Raw genomic sequence first — 11695 nt, 5'->3', positions numbered from 1 at the left:
AGGTCTTATAATAACCTATGAACATAACCCAATTTCCAAATTGCATTAACCATCAAAACCACAAAGAACTCATCAAATCAAAAATAAAAGAATCACACCTGACTTTTTACTCCTCCACTTCTAAGATACCAAAACCCTCTTTTTTTCTCTCTCTCCCTGGTTTATCTATGTATCTAGCAACTCAAGGAACTGTATGGAAAGCATAGATGGTTTAGCCTATTTATAGTGTCTGGAAAGGAGGTGAAAACGTAGAAAGCAAGATAGATATTCTAATTGCAATCTTACCCATATAGGTACTAGACTTGCCACCTCCAGATTTCTAGAGTTCCAGCTCCTAATTCTAGGGTTCCAGCTCTAGCTTTATAGCTTTGGGGAATCACCAAATTTGAAACTTGATTTCCAAGGCTGTTGACACCTCCTACTTACCCATGGCGGCGGCTATGTCCTTTGTACTTTCCTAAGGCGGTGGCTGGTATATCAGATGGAGGAGAATATGGGGGTGAGGAAGCCGATGAAGAGACGGGACAATGCTTTGAGTTTAGGCGTTGTTTGATTTGGTTTTGTTGTGGAGTTTATTCTATCAGCTGTTAAGCTACTTGGGTTTGAGTTTTGGGCCAAATCTTTTGGGCTAAACTCTATTTACTTAACCCAAACAAGTAAAATTCAGCTCTATACTATATATATATATATATATATATATATATATATATATAAACAATATTTAAACAAATAGTTTAGCACAATAATTAAAATTAAACTTATTATTATTATTATTATTATTTTTTAGAAAGTGTTAAAATTTTTAGGTCGTCATAGTTTATAAGGGTTTGAGTCACTCCATCCATTGCTAATTGGTTTTGGATGTGAACCCTAGATTGCTTTATCATAAAAAATAATAATAATTTTTTTAAAAAAAACAATTCTTCTAAAAATAAAAAATAAAATTCTATTATAGAGACTCAAAACATAAAATCCTTATAATTTTTCTATCGTGTTTCTAATCGCTTCCAAATTGGTTGCCTTTGAATTTGTTAAATGAGTTTTTGTTGTTAAGATGATATAGTTTAGGATCTTGAGAAGTGATTAAAAGACACAACAAATGCATGAGAAGAAGAAACAAGAAAAGGAGTACGTGAAGCTGTAGGTACTTTATATTTTAAATCTATTATCTACTTTTAGGACAACATTTGGGTATTTATGTTTCAAAAAAGAATTTCATACATGACTGATTACATGATTTGAAAAGTATGAGCTAGTCATGCTTTTATAATATCAGGAGAGGCTAAACCAAGTGTTGATGAAGGAAAAGAAGGAATCTAGATCAGGCATGGAGATAATGAATTTGCTTCAGGTACTAATTAGCTGAATTTCGTACAAGCCTACACAATTTCATATTCATCCACCTAATTTTTCCTAATATTACATGAAAACATAAAGAAGAGAGCTAGCAGCGGGGGACATGGACCGAAAAGAAGACTAATCATGATTTTTATAAAAAGATTGTACGCAGCTTGGTCGATTTCTTTAGTTTGGGAGTGGATGCTTATGAGGCCAAAAATCAAGACTTGACGGCTGAGAATGCTGATCTGAAGGCATTATTACGATCAATGCAGGTAATTCTAATGAGGGGTGGGTGGTTATGGTAGCGGTTCATGACAACATCTTGATTCTTGAAGCAATTTTATCAACTGCTATAGCTTTTTTCCTCCTTTTTGTTTCAGTTGAATGGTTCACGGGGAAAATTTTTATGATACGTACATGTATGTCATACAAACAATTATAAATGTAAGAACAAATTGGTACGTTGTCAGAGTGGTAACGTGAGTCATATTTTGTATATAATCTTCGTTCTATTAATGATAATTATACCACCTATGACCTTGTTTTAAGTTTTTGAACAAATTTGTTGTCAATGTTGTAATTTTGGTTTAGTTATATTTAAATAGTGTAAATGCATATGATAATTTTGTTCTCAAGGTTGTAATTTTTGCTAAAGTAGATGCAAAGTGATTGCATGATAAACATCACGGTACCATAACTTGTCCCGTTTACGGGAGGCATGATTACAGTATAGGGTAGTGACTAAAATGGCTAGCAAGAGAGTTCTACATGAATGGTTTAGGGCCTTAGGATTAAGTTTTGGTTGGTTTGGAAATCACTTGGTTGCATAATAAGTGTCATGGAGTGGCATAACTGCAAGAAGCTTTGAACAGAACTATGTTTGTGATTTGTGATATTGTTGCCCACCGTGAGTGTTTTAGAACGAAAAAAAAAAAAGGTATGTTCTTATATATGTTTCAATTATGTTTATTCAACCTAAAAATTTTGGTTGCACAGTTGTGTGCAATCCAGCTTTAAGCTTGCATGTCCTTTGAATGCCAATTTAGGATGGCCAACTGCTTTGGAGTGTTGATTTATGTGTTCTTCCTATCTCTCTTTATTTGTTAGTACATTCTACATTCTGAATAAGAACATTTAATTACCTGCCGCAAAGAATATAATGTGTGCTGAGCATCAATTTGGGATAATAGTTATTACAAATTTCTAATATGAAGCTCTTTAAGCTATAGTCTGGGTCATTAAAAGTTCAAACAAAACGTAATAATGTTAGATTGAAAATGCTGCATCAAACAAACAAACCCACAGCACTGTGGATGCTATCCTGCTTGTTGAAGTTAAAATGAATATAAGGATATCGGTACATTTTATAGCAAAAAATGGACTGGATTAATCCAAACATGGAAGTTGAAAGAAACAAAATTATGCTAGAATTTGCACCAATTGCAATCTCCGTGGATAATAACGCTGTTCAAGGTCGATCTTCATTTCTCCTGCCCCAAAAAGGTTCTTAACTTTGTATTGGCCTTTTGCAACAAAAGCAGGAAAAGCAAGCTCCCATAAACAAAAAATCAGGAAGGTCAAATAGCTAGGCAAGCAATTGCAAATGAAAATGTGAAAGTTTGATGCAATTTAGTTAGGTTCGGGTACAATGTTGGTACCAATTGATTTAGTGAGACATACTCTTATAAGAAATGCATGTAGATGTTTCATGTAGTCTAGTGCATACATATATGGAGAAAAAATTAAGGTTCAAACTCTTAAGTCAGATTTTGGACAGCAAGCCATGACTTATGTTTCACAATTCATGAATCATCAGCTGGCATGGGGCTTATCTTTACCGGATTTTCTGCTCCTTATTTTCTAGTTTTCGACACTATATAAAGGCGCACACATATTCTCATCGTCTTCTCCGTAATGGCTTTCAAAGCTATGCTTATTCTTTGTGCCTCTGTTCTCCTTGTCGCTACTAGGGTAATTAATCTTTCGTTATATTTTCGTGTTCATTCTTCCTTTTACAATTAGTGTTGCGGTTCTTTGATATATATCCTCGATCATTTTCGTAGGTCTCATGCTATGATGATCACGAGAAAGTCAAGAAGAAGGTAGGCATATCGTAATATAATTTTACCCTATTATTAATCTTTCGTTTATTCTCAGTTAGTCCTATTCAATATGTTTGGATCAATTATATCCTTTTGTGTTGCGTTCGAACAGGATCAAAGTGAACGCCAAAGTTTACTCGGTACGTGGCTATATCCGCGCAATGTTCCTAAAGCACCCGAATCATCACCGTTACTGCTAAATCAGCCCATTGCTACTCTACCACGGTCGCCCACACCGGTTACCTGTGCACAAGTAAAACCACCCGCCAGTCACCAGTCCCAAAGTTTATTAAGTATGTGGCTATATCCGGGCATTCCCGAAGCACCCTCGCCAGTCATTTGTGCACAAGCAACACCACCCGCAACATCGTCCACTCCCATTGTGAATACTCATAGAGGTACCTATATGAACAAAAATACCATCTCCACTTTAACAGTTGTAATTATTTTTTCAAGTTCCAATTTATTTAGTTCAATTTTGTTGCAGATTGCATGCCGTTGTGTGCAGCGAGGTGTAGAGTAGAACCACACAGGAAGATATGCAGGAGGTTGTGTATGAAGTGCTGTAGCCGGTGCAAATGTGTTCCACCGGGAGAATATGGCGCCAACATGGATAAGTGTGGCAAGTGCTATACTGATATGGAGTATCACGGCCATAAGTGCCCATGATTGATATCAATTAACTAAAGCATTTCATTTTACTACTGATTAGTTGAGTATATGTCGTCGATCGATCATTAATAAAAGTATACATATTATAAAACTTGAGATTGTGTACGTATTAAATGAGCAACATCTTATTATATGACTAAGAGTCCGTTGATTGTTGTTAAGTGTACGTTATTTAACTAAGTTATAAATAGAGTTCCACTACTGTACGTATTAGGTCTTTGCGATTTTAGTTGCTAAATTTAATCCTCAACTTTTTACTTCAAAACACCAAAATTATTGATTACAGAAGGACATCTCTTCTTGTCCACACTTTTGCAAGATATTAGTACTTGACTTTAAGTTTTACAACCATTTTTTTTCATCGTATTTACAGAGAAACCAAAATGTATGGTAGCATATCATTTTGCTAAATTAAGCCAAACTTATTCCCAAAGCAGTATGTGGTGTAATCATTTCTCTCCTCGTATAACAAGGATACAACTTTTCGTTAAAGTCTCATATAAAATCCAAGGGAATCCTAGCTCTTTGTAATTTTCTATCATATTTTCAAGGGAAAAAAAATTACATGGTGAAAGAAAATGCTAACAATTGCAAATTCAAGTCATATATTTCTCACATACTATGTCCTCATTTTTATTTTTAAATAACTTAGCATATTTATAAACTAATTCAAAATAAATAGTGTATGATTTATCAAAAGTTCAAAACAGATGTTACGTCATTCGAAACTCAAATCTAGTGTAATAAACTGAGATCTATGGAGCTCAGAACAGTAAAAGTAGAGAACAAGAAGCCACTCTCTCTCCCCAAAATGTAGGAGCAAATGCCTCTCTTCAATCTCAACTTTCTTCCTACCTAAATTTTCTATTTTGACCAAGCAAAAAACCTCTCCCTATAAGATTAATACCCAATCAGATCCCGGGCCTTGACCCGAAAAACCACCCGACCCAGGCCCGGCCCGCTACTTCTTTCCTTTTTTTCCAGAAAAAAAAGAGCGCAAACGGAAAGGAGTTGTTGAACGCCGGCGGAGGCAAAGAGTCTCAGAGAAATGGGAGGGAGAGAGGTAGAAGAAAGCAGCAGAAGCCGGAAAGTAGTGAACTTGAGCGTCAGGAGAAAATGGCTGAAGACGAAAGAGAAATGGCTTGTCGTCGGTACGTCGTCGTTTCTCACCTCTCTTCTTCTTCTCAGTCAATTTTTTTGAGTTGCGGATTTTGACGAGTGGTTTTCCGGAATTTCAAAGCTGGCGGTCTCCGAGCGGATAAGTTCTTCGCGGCCGGAAAGTTCAGAGCGCCGTTTCTGAGGAGCGTGGTCAAGGAGAGAGGCCGGTGGGGAGTCTCTCATGCTCGGCCGCCGACTCAGTCCAGGCCGGGACACGTGGCGATTATTGCTGGCTTCTATGAGGATCCGAGTGCTGTTACGAAAGGTATGACCTAGTTGTTGTTTCAGTGTTTTTGTTAGAGATAACAATGGCGGTGTTGATGAGATGTAGGAGTTGTTTTGCAGGAGATGTAGGTGTTGATGAGATGTAGGAGTTGTTTCCTGTTGAATTTGATTCGGTGTTTAACCGGAGCTGGCATACGTTTTCGTATGGTAGTCCGGATATAGTTCCAATTTTCTGTGCTGCATTGCCTCACACTACTTGGAACAGTTATCCTCATGATTTCGAAGACTTTGCTACTGGTTTGATTTCGTAACTTGAGCTCATTGTGTTTACTTTTCGAGTTATTTGAATTTGCAATTGAGTTCATTTAGTAGTAAAAGTTACATTTTTGTTAATTACTTATCATTCTGTCTTCGAACATGTTTAAAGTAAATACCGAAATGATGATGTAGGTGTGATTGTAAGTGTAGAAATGATAGGAGTTTACATATACAGGCACCAGATTCTTGCTCTTTATTAATTTAGACGTGTTGATGCAGATGCCTCCTTTCTGGATGAGTGGTCGTTTGATCAATGTCAGAGCCTAATGATTAGGTCCAAGAGGACCCAAAGTTGAAGGAGTTACTTTTACAGGATAATCTTCTAGTGTTTTTGCACCTACTTGGTTGTGATTCAAATGGTCATGCACATCGCCCCCTCTTCCTCCATCTATCTCAATAATGTTGCGGTTGTTGACAGTATAGCTGAAAGGGTTTATAATCTTCTTGAAGATTACTACAAGGACAATCGTACAGCATACGTATTTACTGCTGATCATGGAATGCATGATAAAGGTTGGAAGCTTTTGCTAGAGAAGTGTATTGCTTCATTGTTCTCCCCAAGCTATTATTATTATGATTCTGCATTACTTATATAATAAACTTCTCCAACCCCAGAAAAGGATTCTTCTTTGTGCTGGTTTTCCCCTCATAACGTTCTTATGTGTTTTAATTTTGTGCATAGGTAGCCACGGAGATGGACATCCTTCAAACACCGATACTCCCCTTGTTGTTTGGGGAGCAGGTGTTAAACACCCAAAGCCTATTTCCAGCAGCAGCCATGGAGATGGACATTCTGATTGTGGTACTCGTTTTGTTGATGACCATATGCATGACACGCCAACGCCTAAAGAATGGGGCCTTCATGGCATTGAAAGGGTGGATGTCAATCAAACTGATATCGCACCTCTCATGGTTGTACAATTTGTTTTTCCCCTATTTTTGTTGTCCATTTGAACTAACCTCAAGTTTTATCACTCTTATTTGCTGATTCACTTTTTCTTGCAGTCAACACTTCTTGGATTGCCATGTCCTGTAAACTCGGTCGGGAGTTTACCCCTTGATTACATAGACATGAAAAAGGTTAGTCAGTCTATTCGAAGGACTTTTTCTATTTGTTGTAAATGGTTAAAAGTGTTACCTCTTATATCTTTGCCAACATTGTTCTTGTATTTGTATAACTTATCAAGAAAGAAAAAAAGAAGTAAAAGTACATATCTTCAATTCCATTGTCCTACTGGTAAAGCAGTGTCCAACTATTTTTTCTCCCCATCTTCTTGTGATTTGGGCTATGTAATTCTATTGATTAGTTAGATTTGTCCAACTAGATTATAATTGGGTAGAATACTGATAGATTATTGTTATTTTTGTTTCATAATCCAGACAGATGAAGTTGAAGCTGTTCTAGCCAATACAAAGCAAGTTCTCAATCAATTTGTTCGGAAATCACGTATCCTTTTTTTATATCTTTATTTAGATAACTGATGTGGGTTGCAACTAGGCCTTATTTACTATATCTGATTCCACTGAGGATCTTTGGAAGGAGAGGAGGTGGTACTGAATTTTTATTGATGTTGATTTTCTTGACAAAATTAGAAACCAAGGAGGCAACTTCATTATATTTTAAGCCTTTCAAACCATTGGGCCATTATTCAACCCTCTTGGATCAGATTGAGGATCATATATCTAATGGAGACTATGAAGCTGCAAGGAAACTATCTGAAAATCTCCGAGACTTGGCACTGCAAGGACTTCGTTATTTTCAAACTTATGATTGGCTGATGCTCATGACTGTAATTATTCTTGGGTATATTGGTTGGATGACCTATATTGTTCTCCATGTGTTGCAATCTTACACGTCATTGGCAGGGGATATATTGACAAAGGAGCAAGCAGATCACTTGACAGATTATACCAGAAAAGTAATGTTTGTGTAAGCTTGATCTTGTGTAACCAGTAATTGTGTTATTAATTGAAGAAGTTCACAGAAAAACAGGGATATATTTTCCTTCCAAAAAAAAAAAAAAAGTTCGAAAAATTTTATGAATATACCAAACTTGAAGGTCTATAAATTTTAAATTTTCTAACTATAAAATTTAACTAAAATATCTCATTATTTTTGGCAGGTACAACTTTGTGGATGCTTGTTTCTGGGACTACTTAGGGTCATACTGTTCATGGAGCAGGCTCCTCCTCTTTACCATGCATACACAACAATGACAGTATTTTTGTGGACACAAATATCTAGTGAATATCGGTTCATAAAAGCATTATGGAAACAGTTACATGGAAGAGAAATAAATTATTTCACAAAAGTTGGAGCCGCCTGTGCTGTCTCAGTATTCATACTTGAATATCTGGTATTGAAGTGAAACTTATTAATCATACTGCTGCAAGCCCTGGTAAAGTGGTATTTTAAAATTCTGAACCATAAGTTGGTAATTTCTGCAGGTGAATAGCTTCACCGAGAGGAAGCTCTACACATGGTGTTTTCTGACTGTGGGGGTCATAGCCTTTCTTTATCTTTTCAAGTCAATTCCATGGAGATCTGGGATTCCATTCTTTGTTTGTGGTGCATGCTGGTTCTTATCAGTATCTGACATTTGATGCCAGCGGAAATTCCGGATAATAATAATCTAGTGTAAGTGAGCTCTTGTTGAATGTTTGTTCAGTGTGTGTGCTTGTGACAATTGAATTTTCAAATAGTTGCAGACTTATTAACTAACAAAGAATTAAAGTTAGCACAATCTTGAATTCAAACAATGCCTTTCTCACATCAGCTTATGGGCAAAATGAACTAGTTTCAAGAACTTAAATTAGCTATGGTATGCTTTATCAGGTTTGTGTAAGATAAGAATTGAATCTGATTGCCGTATAACTACTCAGTAAGATTTTGAGCTTGTTAAGATAAATGGACAACTTTACTGTATTAACTATCTTGAGTTTGATGCATATTAGTAGCATTTGGGTTGGCCATAACAATTATGTCTGTGTTTGTGAAATATCATGTCTGCAGAATTTGGAGTGGGGTTATGATTATTTTGATCGGAGCAGCTGGGAGGTTTCTAGATCAGCATACTGAAGGAAACAAGTTTTGGCTTACTATCTGTAATAGTGATGCAAAGAAATCCAAGTTCCCCATGCTCTTTCAATTACAGGTGCTTCACTTGTCTCAGCCCTCTGTTGGTATGAATTTAATGTTTAATGTAACTCCACTGATCTAAAGATTTGCTTTTTTTCTGTTTTTTTGTCTTGGATATAATTAGGTTCTTTTGGTTGGATTATCATCTGTGATGGTGTCAATATCAACATCTCATAGAACAGAGAACCAAGAATTGCATGTCTGGCACCAGATTATAAATTGGTCCATTGCCGGTATGCTCTTAGAGTAGCATTTTGGTGTTTTACATTATAGTTTTGAGCGTTACTATACATCCAACATCTAACTTTTGTTCTTTTCTCCTTTTCATTCCTTTTAAGCTCCTAAAAAATCATGTTATACTTTTTGCTCTACAATTTTTTTTTTCTTTTCAAAACTTAGTTTATTATAATTATTTAATAATTTATTATATTTATTTAATCAATTCTGTGTGGTTGGTATACTAATTGATATATTTCAATGCCCAAGTAACAGTAAAAGTGAATTCGACATATTGTACTCATCTATTATTTTGTCTTCTCATAGGTCCCTCGATGGTACTTCCATTATTTTCAGCAAATGGTCTCTTGTCCCGGCTTACGTCCATATTTCTTGGCTTTGCGCTCACATTTCTTCTATTATCTATCGGGTACAGGCGATTTATGTGTTACCTCTCATCTTTGTCTTCAACAGCTTTGTGATATGCATGATATTAGGATGGATTTGTCTTAATGTTTTGGTTAATTCTCAAAACTTATGCAGATATGAAGCTGTCTTCTATGGTGCTTTTGCTCTTGTACTCATGGCTTGGATACTATTTGAAATCACTCTTATTTACTCAAGTAAGGTGAAAAGGTTGTCAAGTTCCTTTAACAATATGGAGGACGATGCCATAGTTGATGGTCGATACTTGGAGCTGTCTGACATCAGAATTCCTTTAATATTTGTATGGTGCTATGGTTTCTTAAATTATATCTTCATGAATTTTGAATTTTTTTTTCCAATTTGCTTTTCCAAATGAAGTTTCAGAGACCCTTACATGTACGTATTAGTGATCTCTGTGACGTTGCTTCTTATGAATTAAGTCTGATAAGATCTTGTGAAAGTGGCAATATATATTGAGAAAACTGTGAATTGGAAAAGTAAGGCTTGTTGCCACCTATCAATTATTAATTTGCACAAATAAATTTAGCTAGTACTGATAGTCTTGTTGAAGGAATCATATCAAACGATTCAAACTCATTACGCTGATGATTGACCTCAAAGGTTTGATAAAAAGTATCTGACTGTTGTATAAGTGGAATTCATTTACATCGCATAGTGGTTTTCATATTTTTACTGGTCATGACTCGTGATTTGATAAGTATGTTGCTAATGGAGTTTGTGTCTTTAGATGGTCTTGTTTAATGTTGCCTTCTTCGGAACGGGAAATTTTGCAAGTATCGCAAGTTTCGAAATCTCATCAGTCTATCGGTTCATTACTGTCTTCAGCGTAAGTGAAGGTTGAATTTTTGTTGAATCAAATTATTTGCAGAGTTGTGCTACTTAGCTGATATTGTTTTCTCTTATTGCAGCCTTTTCTTATGGCAGCGTTACTCATCTTCAAGCTATTCATTCCATTTCTGCTTGTCATGTAAGTACAATCACAATTTTGTGTGTGATAGGTGTTTACAACTGGTTATAGCATTAAGCCATAAGAAAATGTGAGCAAGTTATCAAATAGTTATAGCTTGTACTTATATTTTCTCCTGGCTTGAGCTACCCTGTTATTATATGGTTTAATGTTACATAGTTATTGTGTGAGAATGCTGAATTGGTTTTCTATGAATGAAAATTTTTAACCTTATTTTTGGTGGATTAAAATGCAGATGCTTATTCAGTGCAATAACAAAGATGAACCGACTTCCATGATTGGGATGCTATTTTCTCGTTATATTGTTTTCAGACGTTATGACTATGCATTTCTTCTTCCTGGTAGGGTTACTATATTCTTCAAATAAAATTATGCCATCTCATTGGTCTTCAGTTCCTTGTACATGAAATGTCATTTGCATTTTTGTATTTTAATGTAGGAGAATTTCCTGAATAAAGTAATTGTTAAACAGATAAAGATACTAATTTCTTAGTTATAAATCTGTGGGCAAGACACTGCATTTCTATACATACTCAATGTAGATGAAGGCTCTGTTATGTTACAAACTTTGCTGACTTTTGATCGATAACAAGTCCAGAATACAGGGAGTTGGATGGAAATTGGTAACAGCATCAGCCATTTTGGAATCATGAGTGCTCAAGCTGTCTTTGTTCTGTTGCTTTTCGCACTCACAAACGTATACACGAAGGATATCTGTATTGGTTCTGTGGAGCGTTCTTCTCGGAAAGCAATTTAAAGCATGTTAAATTAGGATATTGCGCTCATCAGTTTTCCGTAAAGCTGAGCTTTATGTTCGAAGGCCACCTGTTACAGCTTCTCATTTTTTTTCTGATAATTGGTCTTGCTTTGCTATCTGCGATATTCAGAGCAAGGGGATTTTCCAAGTGTTCGCCAAAGGCTGTACAAATTCGATGGAAATTTTGGCACACCCAAATACGAGTTGATTAATTAGTTTAACCAGTTATATTCGTTACAGATCATTGATCGATCTGTAATTAAATTTAATTTATGGTCAGGAAAATGTAGTTTAAGAACCAAAACGACCTGGGATTTTTAACTGTTTAAGACAATCAAATTGGTTTTTGAAGA

General features: G+C 35.7%; 1 protein-coding gene and 1 pseudogene across 1 annotated transcript; both read left to right on the top strand.

Annotated features, from left to right (window-relative positions):
• The first annotated feature begins 3263 nt into the window (after positions 1-3263).
• On the top strand, positions 3264-4278 carry LOC121050415 (gibberellin-regulated protein 14-like). The gene is made up of 4 exons (XM_040510211.1): positions 3264-3312; positions 3405-3443; positions 3556-3841; positions 3931-4278. The coding sequence occupies exons 1-4, from the start codon at positions 3271-3273 to the stop codon at positions 4110-4112; spliced, it is 549 nt and encodes a 182-aa protein (XP_040366145.1). The 5' UTR covers positions 3264-3270; the 3' UTR covers positions 4113-4278.
• Positions 4279-5511: 1233 nt separating this feature from the next.
• LOC112176862 lies at positions 5512-11563 on the top strand (annotated as a pseudogene).
• The last annotated feature ends 132 nt before the right edge of the window (positions 11564-11695 follow it).

The sequence above is a fragment of the Rosa chinensis genome, chromosome 7, assembly GCF_002994745.2.
Source record: "Rosa chinensis cultivar Old Blush chromosome 7, RchiOBHm-V2, whole genome shotgun sequence".
Classification (NCBI taxonomy): Eukaryota; Viridiplantae; Streptophyta; class Magnoliopsida; order Rosales; family Rosaceae; genus Rosa; species Rosa chinensis.
Note: the sequence above shows the minus strand (reverse complement) of the source record. Positions and strands in the feature narration are given on the sequence as shown.

Bases quoted from the DNA above. Each gene is read 5' to 3' on its own strand.
- LOC121050415 (XM_040510211.1), top strand. From the start codon at position 3,271: ATGCTTATTCTTTGTGCCTCTGTTCTCCTTGTCGCTACTAGG. The intron at 3,313-3,404 runs GTAATTAATCTT...TCATTTTCGTAG, and splicing joins TTCTCCTTGTCGCTACTAGG to GTCTCATGCTATGATGATCA. The intron at 3,842-3,930 runs GTACCTATATGA...ATTTTGTTGCAG, and splicing joins CATTGTGAATACTCATAGAG to ATTGCATGCCGTTGTGTGCA.